Consider the following 22,321-nt stretch of genomic DNA (forward strand, 5'->3'; position numbering starts at 1 on the left):
CAACTAATACAGCCAGACAGAGTGGTGTGTGAGACGAGAATATATAGTCCATGACAATGAGCAACAGCTGTGTGTGATTGAGAGACAGGTGTGCGTAGTGAAGGTAAATGAGTCCGGGAGCAAGGGAGAAACACAGGTAAAGCAAATAAAACAATGATGAGGTAATAAGATGGGCGGAGTAAGAAAAGAGACTGGACAAAGCACATGGCACCAAACAAACACAACACTCACAGAAGACAGTGACAGAAAGACAGAAGACTGTGACACTGGACTGCTGCTGAGTGGTCCAAAGTTATGTTCTCTGATAAAAGTAAATTTTGCATTTCCTTTGGAAATCAGAGTCCCAGAGTCTGGAGGAAGAGAGGAAAGGCACACAATCCACGTTGCTTGAGGTCCAGTGTAAAGTTTCCACAGTCAGTGATGGTTTGGGGTGCTATGTCATCTGCTGGTGTTGGTCCACTGTGTTTTCTGAGGTCAAAGGTCAACACAGCCATATACCAGGAAGTTTTAGAGCACTTCATACTTCCTGCTGCTGACCAACTTTATGGAGATGCAGATTTCATTTTCCAACAGGACTTGGCACCTGCACACAGTGTCAAAGCTACCAGTACCTGGTTTAAGGACCATGGTATCCCTGTTCTTAATTGGCCAGCAAACTCGCCTGACCTTAACCCCATAGAAAATCTATGTGGTATTGTGAAGAGAAAGATGCGATATGCCAGAACCAACAATGCAGAAGAGCTGAAGGCCACTATCAGAGCAACCTGGGCTGTCATAACACCTGAGCAGTGTCACAGACTGATCGACTCCATGCCACGCCGCATTGCTGCAGTATTTCAGGAAAAAGGAGCCCCAACTAAGTATTGAGTTCTGTACATGCTCATACTTTTCAGTTGGCCAAGATTTCTAAAAATCCTTTCTTTGTTGTCAGTTATAATAATCAAAATTAAAAGAAATAAACATTTAAAAATATACTGTATCAGTCTGTGTGTAATGAATGAATATAATATACAAGTTTCACTAATGGAATTAGTGAAATAAATCAACTTTTTAACACCCAGATTTTTTATTGTATATGCAGCAGAGTTTGTAGCTATATTGTTATGGCTTTCCATTGGGTAGGGGAAAATAGAATTTAAAAAGCAGTAATATGTTCAGATTCATTGTCTGCGTTAGACAGCATTCAATCAGGCCAATCTATCTGCAGACAAGATTTCATACTTGAAATACTGGAGTATATATATATATATAGAAAAATCATGGCATTTTAATTTCATTTATTTGGGTTCCAGCACATGTTGGAGTTGAAGGAAAAGAGAAGGGCGATAACCATGCTAAGAATTCTTTGAACTTGAATCAGATAGGAATTGACATAAAAATTAGTAAGGCATGAAGCAAAAATAATCATTAGGAAAGCTCTTATAAATTCATGGCAGGAACTTTGGGAGAAAAAAGAAGGTTGGACGACATCTATATAGAATTCAAAAGGCAGTAGGAATACGTAAAATTGACACGGGATTAAGAAGACGAGAAGAATCAGTAATAATAAGAATTACATTAGAACTGCATTAAATGGAAATCTAAATAGCATCAAGAAACATCCAAATTGATTATGCGTGCATTGTGGGATTTTTGAAACTGGGGAGCATGTACTGTTGCATTGTAGATTATATAACAACAAAGGACAAATGCTAGAAGCTAAAGTAATGGAAGAAGTGATGTTAAAAGATACATTACTAGGCTAAGCTGAAAAGGAATAAGAATATTAGATTTGCTTTGTTAAAATATCTTAAAGATAGAGGAAATTATAATGTAATTGTAAATATAATTATTTTTATTTATTTATTTACTTATTATTTATTATAATAAACATACATATAAAAGCATTGATGCGCCACACTCCAGTTCAGTTGGAGGCGGTAATGCACTAATAAGCTAGCCTTTCTGAAGCCTGAAGAAGAAGAGGTCGAGGACGCATGCGCAGTGTGTAACGAAACGAGTCAACGGACGAAGTTGGAAACAAACCAGTCTCTCAATCCAAATATATTCTAAAGAAATAAGCGATGGGTATGTATAGTCATCTACCTTATAGTCATTTTTATTATATGTCGTTAGATGTGCAATGCTCACACAGTATTTCTCATGACTGAGGTGTTGATGTAGAAGAGTATCATAGCCCGGGTGAAGCTCATGCTGGATGTGGCTGATGGATTATTTAATGGCGTGTAACTTAACGTTATTATTATTTTTGTGCTTTTGTTGCATTATTCTGCATATAAGTTAATATACATGTATGTGTGTATATGCAAAACACGTATATTTATATACAACATGCATATTAATTTATATACAGTATATTTTATGTAAAAAAAATATTATTGATTTAAGTCTTATGTTTAAATTATTTGAATGTGAATTTCTTACTTTGGATTCAGAATACTGAATGGCACTCTGTATGAATACATACAAATATATAGACATACAAGTGTTTGTGTATCTGTCTTTGTAGAGTCTGTCCCTCCTCTATCCGCACTTCGCCTTCTGGTTTCTCCTCTGCGCCTCACGTCTGCCTTTATGTGGCAAGTTGTCAAGGACCAGAATGTGGAGCAGTTTGGAAAACTGGAAGAATTTGTTTCTGTGATGACAAACCTTGTGCCAGAGCTCTTAAGTAGGAGGCAGAGGGCCACTTTGATAGTAGGGCTGCGGGCAAAGGTAAGTTGCGTTTTCGTTACTGTTTTCATTGAGATCTGTTCTACTGACACAGTTACAGTGGAAAGATGTGGCCAGGGTTTCCGGGTGGGTCATAAAAAGTCTTAAATTGTACAAGAAAGTCTTAATTAGGAATATGCTGGTATCAAATTTTCCTGTTGCGATTAATTGCTCGTGCTTTTATCACAGTATACGGTATTATCACGGTATTGCAATTTTCAAAAAAGTGGTCATAAAACAGTATAACAGGTTAAATAACTTTTTTATAACAAAAATAACTGAACATTTAAATACAATAAATACAGAAAAATATATAAAGTTAAAAGTTTTACACACATTAAAGAACCATAAAGACCCATAGGTGTCACTTTACAACAAGACCTCTTTAGTTAACCTTAGTTGATGCATTAACATTCACATTGAGCAATAGCTGCATTTGCTACAGAAGTTATTAATCTTTGTTGAAAAAATACAACTCTTAGTTCATGTTAGCTCATTAAATGACACAGTTGCAACTTTCAATTTTAACAACGTGTTGTTAAATATTGGAACACCTAAGATTAATGAATGTTCAGAAGGATTTTTAATTGGCAGTTTGTTAAATAATGTTAACTAATAAGGCCCTAATGTAAAGTGTGAACGAACAATAAAGAATCAATGTTGTAGTCCAGATTAAAATAAGAAAAAAATAAATAGATAAATAAATAGCCTATTAAGTCTTGATATTTAAGTATTTGGCGCTGCGATGAACACCATAGCAAATCCACAAATTTGAATGGCTAATTAAATAAGTTTTAGAAAGTAGTACAGCTACTTTATTTACACTGACTTACAGTGCATTCAAGCTAACATTTTTTACCTAACGTGTTCCCTGGGAATCGGACCCACAACCTTTTGCGCTGCTAATACAATGCTCTACCACTGAGCCACAGGAACAGTTAACTTTAAAATGTATTAGATGCTGTCTATTAAGGATTAATTGTTAAAAAATTTGTTATGTTCACTATAATTAATCTTTTAGATGATTCTCGAGATGTGTCGAGGTGAGCTCCCAGCGGACCTTCATACTGTCAAATCACACATTCACCAAATTCAGACTGCTGATTTAAAAAAGGTATGTGAAGTCTGGATGTTTTATTTTTGTTTGTTTGTTTTTTTGTTACACATCTATTTGTTTCTATATATATTACATTTTAAAATGTTTTATTTTAATGCAACCCAACTGAAGCACTCAAAATGTATATTTGCTCTTTGCAATTTCATTTACTTTCACAAAAAGATTCTGATTAATATCAGAAATGTCTGAGTATGTATGTCTATTATGAAGAACTTCAGTAAGGCAGTCGTGTTGTGGGTCTGAATCTCTGTACTAGCAGGGATTGTAGGTGGGGGGAGTGAATGACCAGCACTCACTTCCACCCTCGATACCACGACTGAGGTGAGACCCTTGAGCAAGGCACCGGACCACCCACTGCTCCAAGTGTGTGTGTATGTGTTCACTAATCTCTTTGTGTGTGCACTTTGATGGAGTAAATGCAGAACACCATACTTCAGTACACATCACTTTCAATAAAGACAACTTTCAGGTTGCATGTGGACCATTAAAAATGTCCTAATGTAAAAAATAAGACATTAAATAAAATTGGCATAAAAATTTCTTAAATGTTTGTTATAGGAGTCTTAAAAATGCATCCAAACTGACTCAGCATTAAAGCATTAGATTTTATTCAGTGCAACTGCATTCATAGTACAGTAGTCAACATTTAAAGTCAATAACAAAACAAAAACAATACCCGTTCTTGTCTTAGCACAACTTTCACTTTCAATGTGAAAAATATCAAAACTGATTCAAGATGCCCCCCCCCCCCCAAAAAAAAAAGAGAAGGAAAAATAAAGAGCATCAACAATACATTGCAATGCTTGTTTTGATACAAATGTTTTTGATTTCCTTACTAGATGTATCTACAATACGCAAAAACTTTTTGACATTGGTTCTTCTGTTGCTCATCAGAAACCAGACTTTGAGTTCCTCAACACCAATTGTTTTTTTTAGAAAACAAAGCATCTCAGCTCTAAACTAGATTGTCCTTCTGCAAATTCAGAGGCGCTAAAGGAGTCCCTCTCCTCATGTCAGCATCCCCAGGCCTAGACTGGGACATGTTCCGGACATGTTTCCATTATATAGTAAATCTATCAGAGCAGCCAAGCATCAGTCTGTAGACAATGCGAAGACAAATCTACCAACACTAGAAGCTTGTAGCAGTGAACACTGCTGTATTTCCACTGGACAACCTTGAAACTACTTTTGCTTGCTTTGACAGTAAAGTTGCCCTCAACAAAGCTCAAAACAAAACCACCCTCATGGAGAACGCTTTTGCAGGCAAAAGTTAATTAATTCTATTAGGGATGCACTGAATATTCAGCAACCAAAATTATTCAGCAAAATAGGTGTTCGGCCGAAAAGCCGAAGTACGGAACAATGACTATCTCGATCAAATAGAGGGACGCACTAATTGTGCAAACGGCGTTGCGAAAGTATTTAAAACTATCAGAAAGACGCAGAAATCATTACAAACACGAACCACCAACAGTGAGAGACTGTTTAGTGCTGTATCACGTCTCCGATGAGAAGAAGAGGTGGATAATGCTGCTGGTTAGGTTATTCCATGATGATTGAAATCGCGAAATGACATCAGACGATTAGTAAATAAACTGCATAATGTTATATTTTCTAATGCACGCTGGAACCACTGCACGAGGTCGCAGCACCAGGGTTCAAATTCCAAATCGCATGGAAAAACTGCACTGAATTTGTTACTCATCAGTTGCTCAGTAACATTTTGGTGAAATTAAATAACGGCATGTGACAAGGTGATATGTGCGACAAAAACATCTTCCCAAATTCAATAAGAATAATTTAGAAATCTGCATGCTTTTGTCAACAAAAAGAAGCTCTGAGATCTTTCTGTGGGTTTCTGCCAAAATAAAAGCTGAGGAAAAACCAACATTTCAGTTGACATTCATAAATGATGGTATTGCAATTTTTCTGTCGTTCTGTAAAATAAAATAAAAAAGACAATAATAATGATAATAATTACCCTACAACAGCTCCACTAATACATTTATTTATTATAACTTTCACACACATTGTTCAAATTGGGATCTGTAATATAATAATGTTTAAAAAGAAGTCTCTTTTCCTCAGCAAGGCTGCCTTTATTTGTACAGTAAAAATACATGCCTGATACAAGTCTCAAAAATTCCCCAAATATTTACTAACTTATTATTCATTTTAAGTGAAATGGTTCTTTGTTGGTATAATGTCTGTTAAAAGTCATGGCCTTATGGTTGGATAGTTGGATTCATAACCCAAAGGTTGCAGGTTCAAGTCTCGTACCGGCAGGGATTTTTAGGTGGGGGGAGTGAATGTACAGCATTTTGAAAGGCTTTTTAGAGATCACATCTGCTCTACCTGCTTCACTAGACCCACTACGGTTTGACTACAGTGGCAACCATTCCATTTATAATGCCATAGATTTCACATTGGCACATTGTTGGCACTTCCCTTTCTCCAGGACATCTACAAAATATGTTTTGTGAGGAAAGTTGGGAGGATTATCAATGATTCCAACCATCCAAGCCAGGGATCCCAACCCTGCTCCCGGAGAGCTTGAGTCATGCAGAGTTCAGCTCCAAACCAAGTCAAACACACCAGCTGAACCTAATTAAGTAATAATAATGTAATTCAGGTGTACTGATTGGTACCCACATCATCGAAGACGTAGATGTTTTTTTGTTTTTTTGGCTCACATGCCACTTTTCAGATGTGATTATCAGAGTACATCAGATGACCACTTCCCCTTTCTTAGTTCAGGGCACCAGTCAAGGACTTTTACCTTGTCAGTATGAGAACACTCCCACAACAGGAGCTGTTCAATGATTTTTGGAATGAATGTAATATGAACGGAGTTAGTCAACTGATTTATCTGAAAAATTGGTGAAAACTTGTTACTGTTTTCCCTGTCGTGCATAGACTGCTGAACTGTTATTGATGCACACAATATAGTCAATGCACACTGCTATACCGCATATGACAATACATATCATACAACACTGCGCATTATCTATACTACCTGTACTGTACTTACACATGTATTACTTCTAGTTCTATACAACCTTGTTGTGTATTTTGCATAGTTTATTATATATTTTTACTCTGCATATTGTATTGTTATAAAAATATTAATAAAACATTATAATGTGTATATGTACAGCTGTAATGTTTGGACTATGTACAGTGGGTACGGAAAGTATTTAGACCCCATTAAAATTTTCACTCTTTGTTAAATTGCAGCCATTTGTTAAAATCATTCAAGTTATTTAAGTTTTTTTCCTCAATGTACACACAGCACTCCATATTGACAGCAAAACACATAATTGTTGACATTTTTGCAGATTTATTAACTGAAATATCACAGAATTGTCACAGAATTGTGGCAAGGCACAGATCTGGCCATGGTTGCAAAAAAAATTCTGCTGCACTTAAGGTTCCTAAGAGCACAGTGGCCTCCATAATCCTTAAACGGAAGACATTTGGGACGACCAAAACCCTTCATAGAGCTGGCCGTCCAGCCAAACTGAGCTATCGGGGGAGAAGAGCCATGGTGAGAGAGGTAAAGAAGAACCCAAAGATCATTAGCCGCGTTTCCACTGTCGAGCTTAAACCGGGCGTGCTAGTGCATGCCAGGGCCAGTCGCGTTTCCACTGTCACTTCCGTGGCTTGATCGTGCCACGACCAGGGTTTTTCGGCCCGACGAAAACCTTGGGCCAAAGCGGGCCAGCTGGGGCTAGAGGAGTGGTTATGAAAAAAAGGAGGAGTTTCTCCACGTCCGGAGAGCGTCAGCAGTGGATCATTTCAGAAAGATAACAGCTTTAACACCAGCATTAAAGACTTTTTAAAATAAGTTGCGCTCAAAACTCACTATTAGTCAGCAGCAAGTTTTTGAAATTTTTATATAAATTGAGAGTCTGTGCTGCGGATCATTTCAGAAAGCTAACAGCATTAAACACTTTTTTTTAAATAAGTTGAGCTCAACTCACTTTCAGTCAGCAGAAGTGTTTGCAATAACTTGATCTGATCTGGATTATAATCACCATTCAAGGCAGAAATATTTATAAACGATGCAAAAGACTGTGCACGCTAGACATTAACATTACCATAGTAAACATTGTAAATATGACCGCTTGAAGAAATCAGATGTCAGCTTCATATTCTATATCACAATCATGTAATTATTTAGTAACTTATATTATCTGTCATAAGTCTCGTCTCGAGAGTTTAGCTCCATGTAGCCTATCATAAAAATATAATATTTTTTATGTTCGGGAGCTTTTATAAAAATAGAGATATTATCATTCATTCTAAATGTGACATATAGGCTACTGCTACAAATAAACAGACTCAACTGAATAAGCAGGCTATTTTCATAAGCGTAAAAAATAAATAAAATATAAATATTTTTTTTGAGTCCTGATAAATTAATTTATTATGATCAATGTATCACTTCTATTGTAAAACGTTGATGCTTTTGAATTAGAATAATTACCAAAGCATGCAAACAAGCGGCCGCTTTTATCGTGTTCGTTTTGTGATCGCACCAGTTCCAGTGACTTATTTCTTAGTTTTCAGATAACTTCTCTTTGTAGGTGAAATGATGAGGTTTCGTGACGTTGTTCTGAGAGGCGTGTAAAGAGCGTGTTTTAGTGAAGCGCAGCGGAGCTTCAGGCCCTAACTGTGGAAACCCTGCGCTATTCTGGCCTCGGTGCTACTGGCCCGAGGCTATTAGCCCCGCCCGGCCCATTTTAAGCCCTGGCTTGCACTGGTCTGACAGTGGAAATGCGACTATTGTGGCTGAGCTCCAGAGATGCAGTCGGGAGATGGGAAAAAGTTGTAGAAAGTCAACCCATCACTGCAGCCCTCCACCTCCACAGACGGAAACCTCTCCTCAGTGCAAAAACACCTGAAGGATTCTCTGGTCTGATGAGACCAAGATAGAACTTTTTGGCCTTGATTCTAAGCGGTATGTGTGGAGAAAACCAGGCACTGATCATAACCGGTCCAATGCAGTCCCAACAGTGAAGCATGGTGGTGGCAGCATCCTGCTGTGAGGGTGTTTTTCAGCTGCAGGGACAGGACGACTGGTTGCAATCGAGGGAAAGATGAATGCGGCCAAGTACAGGGATATCCTGGACAAGAACCTTCTCCAGAGTGCTCAGGACCTCAGACTGGGCCCAGGTTTACCGTACAACAAGACAATGACCCTAAGCACACAGCTTAAATAACAAAGGAGTGGCTTCACAACAACTCCGTGACTGTTCTTGAAAGGCCCAGCCAGAGCCTTAAACCCAATTGAGCATTTCTGGAGAGACCTGAAAATGGCTGTCCACCAATGTTTACCATCCAACCTGACAGAACTGGAGAGGATCTGCAAAGAGGAATGACAGAGGATCCCCAAATCCAGGTGTGAAAAACTTGTTGCATCTTTCCAAAAAAGACTCATGGCTGTATTGGATCAAAAGGGTGCTTCTACTTAATACTGTGCATAGGGTCTGAATACTTGGGACCATGTGATATTTCAGTTTTTCGTTTTTAATAAATGTGCAAAAATGTCAACAATTCTGTGTTTTTCTTTCAATATGGGGTGCTGTGTGTACATTAATGAGGAAAAAAAATAACTTAAATGATTTTAGAAAATGGCTGCAATATAACAAAGAGTGAAAAATGTAAGGGGTTCTGAATACTTTCCGTACCCACTGTACTTACGCTTTTCCGCATTTGCTAGCAAATACTTATGTGACAATAGAGTTGTCTTGAATTTACTTTTTTCTTGTTTTAGTGAATTTTGAGTATATGTGTATTTAGATACATCTTTTTTTCTTTCTTTTGTGTTTGTTTTATTTATTTCTTTTGCACAAATTGGTGCACATCACATTTACTACCTTTAAAGTTTATATTGGCATTAATGTCGTTTATGTAATTTGCCTGTCCACAGGTGAGTGACACAGACATGGAGAGTTTACAAGACAGCGTACTTCAGCTTGTCCTGAGCTTGCTAGAAGACTCCATAAAAAGAGAATACTTCTTTCAGGTCAGTGACTTTAAGATCCACTAAAAAATTTGTGATGTAATGCAGATAAATTGCAGAATAAGTACGAAATTTTCCAGATGAAAGAACAAATATGTAGACGTGTATGTGATGTATGTGTGCTGTCAGAACGGATTTGTAGAGGGTGTTGTAATATTTCGAGTGAAATGAAAAGCATGGACTTGTGACCCAACAAACCAAACTTGATGTAAAAAAGCATAATGAATCTCAAACTAATAGTTAAATCACACCAGGAGGTAAACATGAAATGCAGATTCATGCTGGAACATTGTAAATGCACTTTTCAGCTGCTCTGCCACCTAACTGTCAGATAAAGCTCAACACTCTTAGTTCCACTATGATAAAAATAATAAAATAAACACACTTTTAGCTAATGTGTGCACAGTAAAATTTGATAATCCAAGGTCAGCAGGATTGAATGAATAGAGATTAAATCCATAAAGTTTTGTGGTATTATTCAAAGATAAGTTTTTTTTTTCAGGAGCTATATGTAGTTAACATGTAACTGCAAAAAAACAAACAAACAAACAAAAAACACTTAAATTGCATTTTAATTAGACCTTGACATTGCTAGAATATGACAAATGTAACTTCTTTTTTTCTATGGGTGAATGTTTGTTCCCAGAGTTCTCTAGCACTTTGAAGTGAAGTCTGCAGTCTTCCTTTGTGCCAAAGATATTTGATGTTTTTGATGTCCAGCCTGGATAAGAAATGATCCATTTGGTTTGAGAGCTGCTGTGGAAGTTAAAAAATTAATGGCTGTTTTTTTATGGGTTTGTATGAAAACTTAAGATGAAAGAGAGTTTTTGTATTTCAGGAGGTTTTTCCAGTTGAGTACGGTCCTGACTTTGACAAAGCACTGCAAGTCCTTGTTGGCTTTTTTCTCTCCAGATTGGAGCAACTTCTGCCTGTACCAAACTTCAAACAGGTCTAATGATACATGTTTATCAAATACCTTTACCATATCTAAATGATTCAAACCAGTTACTTCTTTACAGTGCATGAAGCATTGTGATTCTGTTTATTTATTTTAAACATAATTTTCTTTCATTCCAGCTCTCATTGTTGCTCAACTGTCACCCTGGGGAGCTAGATGCATGTGTGGATTCGGTTTGTAAATCACAGAATTTACTATCCTTGCTGCAGAAAGATGTTTTTGGGAATTTGGATAAAAATGGTAAAATTATTTCCATATGCTTCAGGGTCCCTATTATCAACTTTGCTTACTTGGTTAATCAGATATTTTACAGGTCAGCTGGGCACAAACCTAAGACATAAAGAGTGGGGGAACATATGTTTTCAAAAATGAACGAAATTGTTTCAAAATTTGTGTTTTGGGTTTTGATGTGTGTAATTTATTTTGTAGAACAAAACAAACAAGTTATGTTTACCACAGGCTTTATTTTACTCATTAATTGAAAACCCCCATTATAAAGCCCCTCAGGAATTACTCTTCTGGATTCTGACGTCATCGTTTCCGCTCTCTAAACTTCACCCAGCATGCAGATTTGAAATCTTTATATGCTGCTCCTTTAACATTGCTGGATACCCTTGATTGGTTAAAATTGAAAATGTTAAATTTATGCTAAGTCACACCAAAACTATCTAGATAACCATGTAAGCCTTGGTTGAAGAATAGGACCTACTTCTGTTAATGTAAAAATACAGTTGTTGAGCACAATTGGTCAATGGCTAATTATTATTTTTTTTATATATATATATATTTAAGTCCTTCCATCAATAGTGGAGGATCGAATAGTGTCATCATTGTCATTGCCACCTGCTGGTGACTCAGTCATTATAAACCAGCACAACAATGATGGCAAGTTGCTGGCTATTGATTCTGAAAATCAGCCAAACCAACAACATGGTGTGGACAAGAAGGATGTGATAGGTGATCCAAATGTCCAGGATGTGGGATCCACCTTCAGCAGTGAGTCCTCAGACTCCTCTAGAGACAGTGATGGAGAAAAGGAAACAAACTCTAATGTCGATGAGTTGAAACGGTAAGTTTCCAAATTTGCCTTTTCCTTGGTTAGTTGAGGACGCTTGATTGATTCCACAGACAATATTGGAAGAGGGCTGAACTGGATGATGACATCACTGAATGATCAATGAACTGACTTTAGCTGGAAAAATTACTACGTTATTGTCCTCTTGAATAATTGACAAACTATTTTCTGTTTTGATACAATCAGTATTGTACAAAGGGTTACAGTACTGTGCAAAAGTCTTAGGCCACAAGTATTTTCACCAACAAAAAATGGTTTTAAGTCGGTTATATCTATCTTTTGCTGTAGTGTGTCAGTAGTCAATATCAGTTTACATTTAAACATTATTTTTACCATTAATTGTAATAATAATCCAGTAAGATTTTTGTTTACACAAGGAGTCCGACAACAGCCGGTGCTCCACACAGAGATCTGATCTCACCATCATCCATTCTGTCTGGAATAACATGAAGAAACAGAACAAACTGAGACAGACTCAATCCAGAAGAACTGTGACAATGTCTCCAAGACACTTCAAGAAACATACCTGCAAAGCTACCTGAAAAACAACGTGCAAGTGCACCTAGGAAAATATTTTTTTTAACACATAAGTGTGGTCACACCAAATGTTGATTTAATTTAGTTAAAGCGGTTATATGTTGCTGCTAAAAAGAACATTATTTTGTGTATTTGGTGTAATACAATGCGTTTATGTGATTTAAGGTTCAAAAAACATTATTTTCCATATAATACACATAATTGTTTCTCCTCTATGCCCCTCCTTCTGAAATGCGTAAATTTTACAAGGCTCATCGGTATTAAAAAGCGAGGTGTGCTCTGATTGGCCAGCTATCCAGTGCGTTGTGATTGGCCGAATGCCTCAAGCGTGTGACGGAAATGTTACACCCCTTAACATACTGTGTCGTCTCCCAGGCCAGCAGCACGAGACTCAGTCCTGCTGCTCTGCTCGTGCACATCCCATCATCGGTTCTCTTTTAGCAGTTCAGTCAATGTACAGTTATGAGGAGTAACTGAATAATTCGGGAAATTGGTTTATTTCGTGTCAGAGGGGGAGTGTAAGGCACGTTTATAAACCAAATAACTTAAGTCATTTGTGGATTAGTGCGTACTGGAGATGCGAACCGTTTCAAACGACTCACTTTGATTTGGTGAACTGGTTCAACCGGTTTACGAAGAAGATCCGTTTAAATAAAAATATTTGTTCGCAGTCCGGACATCGGACGAGACAAAACCAATAAAACCCATTACAAATGAGGCATTTGTTGCATCCAGTGGGGACATAATTACTGATTATAATAATGACTTATACTGTCTTTTTAAGCGTTGTGTTGCATATCGCACTGCTTAAAAAAACCATGTCTGCGTTTGTTATCTGAGAAACAACAAACAATGAGTCTACTGCTCAAAACTCACATTTGAACCATCATTAGCAAATTATTTAAATATTAAATATGTGCTTACAGGCTGTGAGTTAAAGCACCAGACTTTCCTTGCAAAGTTTGAACTGCCCAACTTTATAGAAACAGCCTTTTTGCCACAGACGCACTGCAGGCTACTGGATCAGGAAACAAGTCATCATCCTCCATAGTATGTGCGGCACACATCTAAAAATTGGAGTTGGACTTTTCTGGAACAGTGTTGAAATAAACTTAACTGATTTCTAGTCTTGTCTGCTTTTGCTTTCACAAGGAAACACATAGCAACTTCACGACATGGCGCCAGCTGCAACAGCGAGAATAAAAGGTTAATCTTCTTTCTTTCTGTGAACATCTTGGCGGCGTTATGCAAATCTTCCCACATATCGACGTAGAGATGTGGGGGTGTGATAGAACGAGTCGTTTTAGGGGGGTGTGGACGAGTCTTAACTTTTATAAAGAATATCTCTTTGGATTTGAGACTTCAGTCTTTGCAAGTTCTTTATGCACCAAGAGCTTATAACACTCCAAAGAGAAAGGAAAAATTTAAATCCCATCATATGACCCCTTTAGGTAAATAGAAGTTAGTTAATTAAAATCTATTTATGGCATTATTTTTGACGGGATCCTCACTTAACAGTTTTTACAGAAATGCCTAAAACATTGCACAGTACTGTAGCTGTGCAGGTTTCTTGAAGCGTTTTGGAAACTTAAAACCATTTTCTGTTGGTGAAAATACAAGTGGCCTAGGACTTTTGCATGGTACTGTAAATAAATAAAGGTTACTTAACTTCAACAAATTACCAGGTGGTGTGGGTTGGATGGTCAGCTATTTTTTTAAACAATCAACTACTCGGTTACTAAATTTGACTAAATTATTTATTTGTTTGTTTATTTATTTAAAGTATTTAAGTTAAAGGAATAGTCCAAAAAAATCACTTCTTACACCCTTTTGCCTTTTTTTCCTCCTGTGGAACACAGGAAGAATTTCAGATGTTTTTTTTTATTATTATTATTTTTTATTTTTACATACAATAAGAGTTCTTAGGGTCCCAAGTTGAAGTTTATCTAATTAAGTCATTTTAATTGTTGGTGCTTTTAATTAATAACGGCATAATTTTCTGATTTGCAACATCTGAGAAGGTTTTGAGAGTGTTTCTTGAGGAAGAACTTTTACAACATTCAACAATAAATTTCAAGATGGCTACTGTCAGACTGTCGTCAAAATGTCTGATATGAGTGATATCCATAATTAGTCTGTTTGTAATCTAAATGTATCCTTTTTTTGTGAGGACTTGTGAGCACATTACTAAAGAACTTGCTCTGTAGTGTTCATAAATTAAAATATAAATAGTTTTGTTGTAAAAAGATCCTGTTTATTTTTTTTGTAGGACTAACTCAGAAGAGCCAAGTGTACCGTCATCCACCGATGATGCTCATAGAGGTACATCCTCTCTGAATGTCTGTCGAGATTCTCATGATATCCTTTCATCTTTTAAGTAAACTGACTATGTTTTTCATGTTTTCCTTTAGGTGATTTAGTTTTTCAGACAGCTGTGCCTCTCCAACGGCCCTCTCTTGACACCTTCCCAAACACACCTTCTAAAGGCTTCCACTATGCAGGCAGGACTGTACATAAATGTCAGCAGTGTACAAAATACTTCATCTATCGCTCTGATCTTGTCAAGCACCAGGAAATTCACACCCAGGTGGGGACACATGAGTGTCCTCAGTGTGGGCAGGTTTTTGATGATTCAGTGCAGCTGGTGTCACACAGGAGCACCAAATGCAATTCCAGAGTTTTTAAGTGCATTAAATGCACAGCCCACTTTAGATCCCTCAGGACCCTATACAGGCACAACCGAGTGCACAAAGAGAAAACCACACATAAGTGCCCTGAATGTGGACGGTTGTTCACTAGTCTATCACGATTAGTCGGTCACCGGCGAACTCACCGAACTCCCACTGTTAAAAAGAACTACACTTGTAAACAATGCAACGAGACTTTCGGGTCGTACCGAGCCAGTTTGATCCACCAGAAGATTCACAAAGTTAAAGATGACCGCCCGTCTAAACCGGAACGGCAGCCAGGAAAGTGTCGATTTTGTGACTTAACATTCAATGTTGACAGCGAATTAAGAAGCCACCTGAAGACCCATGCAGAGTTCAGGCCATATATATGCGACCAGTGTGGGAAGTGCTTTTCAGCGAACAGCAGCCTGCTTGCCCACCTCTCAAACCACACGGGTGAAAAACCTCTCCTTTGTTCGCAATGTGGAAAGCGATTTTACAGCAAAATCCAATTAAAATCTCACATGAGATGTCATTCTGATGAGCGGCCGCACATCTGTCCATACTGCGAGAAGCAGTTTTCACTGTCTGGGAATTTAAAGATCCACATCAGAATTCACACCGGGGAGAAGCCGTACGTTTGCCATCAGTGCGGAAAGGGTTTTGTCTCCGCCGGATGCCTGCAGGTGCATCTGCGCTCTCACACAGGAGAAAAGCCGTATCAATGTAAAATCTGTGGCAAGAAATTTGTGGTTTCGAGTCACCTTACGGCGCACATGTGCTTTCACACTGGAGAACGTCCACACTGCTGCTTGCAGTGTGGGAAACGATTCATCCGGCGTTATGACTTGAGCAAGCACATGTACACTCATATTGGGAAGAGGCCGTTCCCATGTCTTCTGTGCCCAAAGGCTTACACGTGTCGTACACACTTAAACAGGCACATGAAGAGCCACAGTGTTTGACTTGAACCATTTGTCATCCTGAGTGCCTTGTGTGGAATGAAATCCATCATGATCTTCAAAGCAATAGTTCACCCAAAAATGAATCATTTTCAAAAATTCTCAAAACTCCATTATTTACTCACCTCCATGACCAGTGACCATGTCTAAACCCATATGCTGTTTTGATTTGGGGTGAACTGCCTCTTTAATTAAAAAATGTTTCAACTTTGCGTCCTGCCAAACTGATGCCCTTGAACTCGTGTGAGCTGTTGTTGTTTCATTACAACAAAGTCATTTGAAGAACTGCTGCAACATTTTCATGCATTACTGATGTGTAACAGTTTCGTCTTGTGGATATGTTGTGTACAATATAGTTCCAGAGCTCACTTTTGTTCTTTTAGATTTAGGTTTTTGTAAGATGTATGATTTAAATCTAGAATTATCCTCAGTTAGCAACTAATGAAATATGCTTAATATTATAACCTCATAGTAAACTGTGTTGACGACTTAAAAGTGGGAATAAAAAATCATACAAATCATGAGGTGCAGTGTCATTTTTTTATATATATATTTTACCACTTTTTTTCAAAATAGAAATAGGCTAGAGATTTTTATATCTTCATTTTCCTGTTTAAAAAATAAATAAATAAAGTTTTGTAGCCGTTATGCACAATTAAAATAAAGAACTGACACCTTAGTTATGTGGTAAAATTATGTAGAAAAAGAAGAAATCAACGCCATTATGACGTCAACAGAATCTAAAAACCTTGATACAAAAATATGTTGAGTTGATTTTCATTGTTATAAACTTTTGTCTTGTTATTATCAAATTAATTAACTATGAATTATCTATTTACCATTTAATTAACCACAACAAAAGATAATTATTTATCAGTAACTTGCTCTGGCCCCCAAATATAGCTTGAGAGATCAATATAAAAAGAAGAGGGAAAGGCACCGTGATTCAAGTTGAACGATTTGTATCACCCTGTAATATTAAGAACATTGATGGTTTATGGCCTGAATTATGACCCCTGTCAGCGTTGATTGACAGATTGTCATATGTCAAATGTGTATCTGGTCATATTTATGAGCGGATTTATGGCTATATGTCCCCTCTGTCATCCTGATTGACATGACAGTGGTGTGTCAAGTCAAGTCACCTTTATTTATATAGTGCTTTAAACAAAATACATTGCATCAAAGCAACTGAACAACATTCATTAGGAAAACAGTGTGTCAATAATGGAAAATGACAGTTAAAGGCAGTTCATCATTGATTTCAGTGATGTCATCTCTGTTCAGTTTAAATAGTTTCTGTGCATTTATTTGCAATCAAGTCAACGATATCGCTGTAGATGAAGTGACCCCAACTAAGCAAGCTAGAGGCGACAGCCGCAAGGAACCAAAACTCCATCGATGACAGAATGGAGAAAAAAACCTTGGGAGAAACCAGGCTCAGTTAGGGGGGGGGGGGTCAGTTGTCCTCTGACCAGACGAAACCAGTAGTTTAATTCCAGGCTACAAAGTCAGATTGTGCAGAAGAATAATCTGTTTCCTGTGATCTTGTCCTGGTGGTCATCTGAAATAAGGTCTTTACAGTGGATCTGTATCTGGGGCTCTAGTTGTCCTAGTCTCCGCTGTCTTTCAGGGATGTAGAGGTCCTTTCTAGGTGCTGATCCACCATCTGATCTGGATACGTACTGGATCTGGTGGCTACGGTGACCTCGGAATAAGAGAGAAACAGACTAATATTAGCATAGATGCCATTCTTCTAATGATGTAGCAAGTACATAGGGTGTTATGGGAAGTTTTCCCGGTTCCGGTTTACCTAATTAATGCAGCCTAAAAATCCTTAAACGGATTTGGATATTAGAAGCATATTAGTCAAGTCAAGTCACCTTTATTTATATAGCGCTTTAAACAAAATACATTGCGTCAAAGCAACTGAACAACATTCATTAGGAAAACAGTGTGTCAATAATGCAAAATGACAGTTAAAGGCAGTTCATCATTGAATTCAGTGATGTCATCTCTGTTCAGTTAAATAGTGTCTGTGCATTTATTTGCAATCAAGTCAACGATATCGCTGTAGATGAAGTGACCCCAACTAAGCAAGCCAGAGGCGACAGTGGCAAGGAACCGAAACTCCATCAGTGACAGAATGGAGAAAAAAACCTTGGGAGAAACCAGGCTCAGTTGGGGGGCCAGTTCTCCTCTGACCAGACGAAACCAGTAGTTCAATTCCAGGCTGCAGCAAAGTCAGATTGTGCAGAAGAATAATCTGTTTCCTGTGGTCTTGTCCTGGTGGTCCTCTGAGACAAGGTCTTTACAGGGGATCTTTATCTGGGGCTCTAGTTGTCCTGGTCTCTGCTGTCTTTCAGGGCAATAGAGGTCCTTTCTAGGTGCTGATCCACCATCTGGTTTGGATACGTACTGGATCCGGGTGACTGCAGTGACCCTCTGATCTGGATACAGACTGGATCTGGTGGCTACAGTGACCTCGGAATAAGAGAGAAACAGACAAATATTAGCATAGATGCCATTCTTGTAATGATGTAGCAAGTACATTATGTTATGGGAATTGTTTCTGGTTCCCGGTTTACCTAATTAATGCAGCCTAAAAATCCTTTAACGTATTTGGATATTAAAAGCATATTAGTATGTTATGTGTAAGCCAGGTTAAAGAGATGGGTCTTTAATCTAGATTTAAACTGCAAGAGTGTGTCTGCCTCCCGAACAATGTTAGGTAGGTTATTCCAGAGTTTAGGTGCCAAGTAAGAAATTACTCGTCATCCAGTTTTTTATATCGACAATGTATTCCATTAGTTTTTCAAATTGGTGTGTTTCACCGGGCCGCGAAGAAATATAGAGCTGATATCATCAGCATAACCCCCAATTTCCACCAGATGCGTAAAGGCTGCGTTACGGCTCCGCTGCGTGACAGCTCCGTGTTCCGTCGTCCGTCAATACCCACCAGGTCCGTATTTGTTGCGGAACGGCTGCGGTCATGACTGACAGCTGACGTCACGATTCCCCATGTAATCTCGCGAATTCTGGTGTGATCGCGCGATATGTAGTTTCTATAAACAGAACTACCAAACCAGGAACAGTTTTCCATCCGAAGGAGTATAGGATAGAACTCTTTTCTTTTCTCTTTTCATTTCTTCATCCATCGTGTCAACAGAGGTTAAAACTTCAACAAGCCTGTCTCCGCCCATTATGACGTTTTCAAGGTGTAGTGTAGGGAAATATGAGCGCGGTGTATTTTATTTTGAAAATTAAACGGATCTTTTATTTTGTTTCTGGCTGTTCTGTTTTGTCACTCGACTTCCTGTCCTGCGTACTCTGCCCTGTAGTGCTGCGGAGCGCTCCGGCATCCGGCAAAAATAGAAGCTCTGCGTATCTGCTCCGGAGGGCTGCGGATCGCCGGAGTCGGAACGCAGCTGTAATGCATTCAGTGGAAATACACTCATTGACTTTAATGGAAACCTATTGACTCCACCGCCGTGCCGGAGCCGTAACGCAGCCGTTACGCATCTGGTGGAAATTGGGGGTAACAGTAAAAGCTAACACCATGTTTCCTGATGATATCTCCCAAGGGTAACATATAAAGCGTGAAGAGTAGCGGCCCTAGTACTGAGCCTTGAGGTACTCCATACTGCACTTGTGATCGATATGATACATCTTCATTCACTGCTACGAACTGATGGCGGTCATATAAGTACGATTTAGAGCATGCTAATGCACTTCCACTGATGCCAACAAAGTTTTCAAGTCTATGCAAAAGAATGTTGTGGTCAATTGTGTCAAACGCAGCACTAAGATCCAATAAAACTAATAGAGAGATACACCCACGATCAGATGATAAGAGCAGATCATTTGTAACTCTAAGGAGAGCAGTCTCAGTACTATGATATGGTCTAAATCCTGACTGGAAATCCTCACTTATACCATTTTTCTCTAAGAAGGAATATAATTGTGAGGATACCACCTTTTCTAGTATCTTGGACAGAAAAGGGATACTGAGGTGCTAAACCATTCAGGGCTTTATAAGTAATAAGCAATATTTTAAAATCTATACGATGTTTGATAGGGAGCCAGTGCAGTGTTGACAGGACCGGGCTAATATGATCATACTTCCTGGTTCTAGTAAGAACTCTTGCTGCTGCATTTTGGACTAGCTGTAGTTTGTTTACTAAGCGTGCAGAACAACCACCCAATAAAGCACTACAATAATCTAACCTTGAGGTCATAAATGCATGGATTAACATTTCTGCATTTGACATTGAGAGCATAGGCCGTAATTTAGATATATTTTTGAGATGGAAAAATGAAGTTTTACAAATGCTAGAAACGTGGCTTTTTAAGGAAAGATTGATATCAAATAGCACACCTAGGTTCCTTACTGATGACGAAGAATTGACAGAGCAGCCATCAAGTCTTAGACAGTGTTCTACGTTAATACATGCAGAGTTTTTAGGTCCTATAATTAACACCTCTGTTTTTTTCAGAATTTAGCAGTAAGAAATTACTCGTTTTGTATAAATCAAAAGATCAAACAGATATTAGATTTGACTCTTGATGTATTTATGACTGGATTTATAATGGTTTTATCTCTAACCTGAAGCATGAGGGTAGTTTTATGGAGTTCCTTCCACACCAGTTGCTCACTTCCAGTCTGGAGGTGTTTGGGTTCTTCCTGATCGTGGAGAAAATGGCTGAGCAAAGGGTGTATATTGTCACCTTGACAGGATCCATGTTTGTTTGATCTATATGGTATATGTTAATACCTAGACACCAACAGTGGGGCTACCGATCGGTCTACATCTAGCCCTAAGCAAGGAGGTTGTCTGGGCATCTGGCTTCTGTGTTTGTGTATTAGGTTAACACCTTCAGTGGATTGGTGTCTAGACACCAGATTCCAAAGCTCTCCTATCTGTTTCTTACAGTGATGTAGTCAGTGTCCGGTATAATGTTTTAATATGTTTGTTAATGGGAATGTGTGTGACGATCGTGTTCAGTGAGACACAGGAGAGAGTAGATCCAATTGCAGATGTTTATTGTTAAAGGGTAATCCAAAATCGTGGTCGAAAACAATCCCAGGTCAAAACCAAACAAGCAGTCCAAAACAAACAAAGGAAAAGGACAGGAAAGGGAACTCGGAAAACCAGGGATCTCGGAGGACGAGAAGACAAAGGAGAATCTCGGAGGACGAGAAGGCTGATAACACGAAGGGTAAGGACTCCATGCAGACAACATGAAAAGACAGGTAATTATAGGGAGGCTAATGACAATTAAGTGAATGCACCTGGTGCAATTAGCAGGAGTGCAATTACTGTGATGACAGGACCAGACTAGTGGAATACTAGTGCCTACGGTGAAGTGCCTAAAGGGAAGTGAGCCCACTAGTGGACACCCAGGGAAACAGAGACTAGACAGCGTGACAATGTGCTTTGTTTGCGGGTTGGAAGATATCCAGACACGTGTCCATCTCAAACCTCTAAATGGTTAATTTCTACTTGATCAATGGGCTAAATGTTGATCAATAGGCTAAATGTTGAACAGTATCATGCTTTAGGCAATGAATCAACGCTTTGTCTGATTCTATGTGATCACACAAAAATTAGTATACTCAATTTTAAGTATAAGCACAATTAAATATGCTGTTTATGTTTTATTGTTATTTAAGAAACATTTTCATTTTAATCCAACACATAGATAGTATGTGTATACTGTAAAATAACAAATATAAATTTTTACTTAAAAATTGTAAATTACAATTTAAAAATGTAAATTAAAGTAAAATAATTACACCCACAATTTAAAATGTTTAAAAAGGTTAATTGTGTTACTAAAGCAAGGCACGCTGTCTATTGTCTTTTATTTTCTTTAAAATAGTCTGATGACCAGTATTGTTTCTCTAGAAAATTATTGCACCCAAGTGCTTTTCTCACATAAGTACAAAACTCTTTGAATGTGTTTGTGACACAAATCATTTTTACTTCAGTAAACTTTTTAAATGTATGACATCTTTTCTCATTTGACAGAACTACTATTTTCAAATTATTTACCTGGCCTATAACACTTAGTGAAAATGGTCTTACCTAGAACAGAACATATTCACTTTGACTATTTATAGTTGTCATATAATTGTTTAATTATCCGCTAAAAGATTAAACACACTATAATCTGTAATTTTCAACATGAAAGAAATGTACAAGCTTAGGATGTAGCTAATGATTATCATTTCCTTTTGACCCTGATAAACTGGTAATGAATTT

The 22,321-nt window shown here is 37.9% G+C and overlaps 1 protein-coding gene across 1 annotated transcript; it reads left to right on the forward strand.

Annotated features, from left to right (window-relative positions):
• Positions 1 to 2,496: 2,496 nt before the first annotated feature.
• LOC132099094 (zinc finger protein ZFP2-like) lies at positions 2,497 to 16,574 on the forward strand. The gene is made up of 8 exons (XM_059505539.1): positions 2,497 to 2,712; positions 3,731 to 3,823; positions 9,762 to 9,857; positions 10,693 to 10,803; positions 10,932 to 11,052; positions 11,605 to 11,881; positions 14,694 to 14,746; positions 14,836 to 16,574. The coding sequence occupies exons 1-8, from the start codon at positions 2,575 to 2,577 to the stop codon at positions 16,056 to 16,058; spliced, it is 2,112 nt and encodes a 703-aa protein (XP_059361522.1). The 5' UTR covers positions 2,497 to 2,574; the 3' UTR covers positions 16,059 to 16,574.
• The last annotated feature ends 5,747 nt before the right edge of the window (positions 16,575 to 22,321 follow it).

The sequence above is a fragment of the Carassius carassius genome, chromosome 22, assembly GCF_963082965.1.
Source record: "Carassius carassius chromosome 22, fCarCar2.1, whole genome shotgun sequence".
NCBI classification, from domain to species: domain Eukaryota; kingdom Metazoa; phylum Chordata; class Actinopteri; order Cypriniformes; family Cyprinidae; genus Carassius; species Carassius carassius.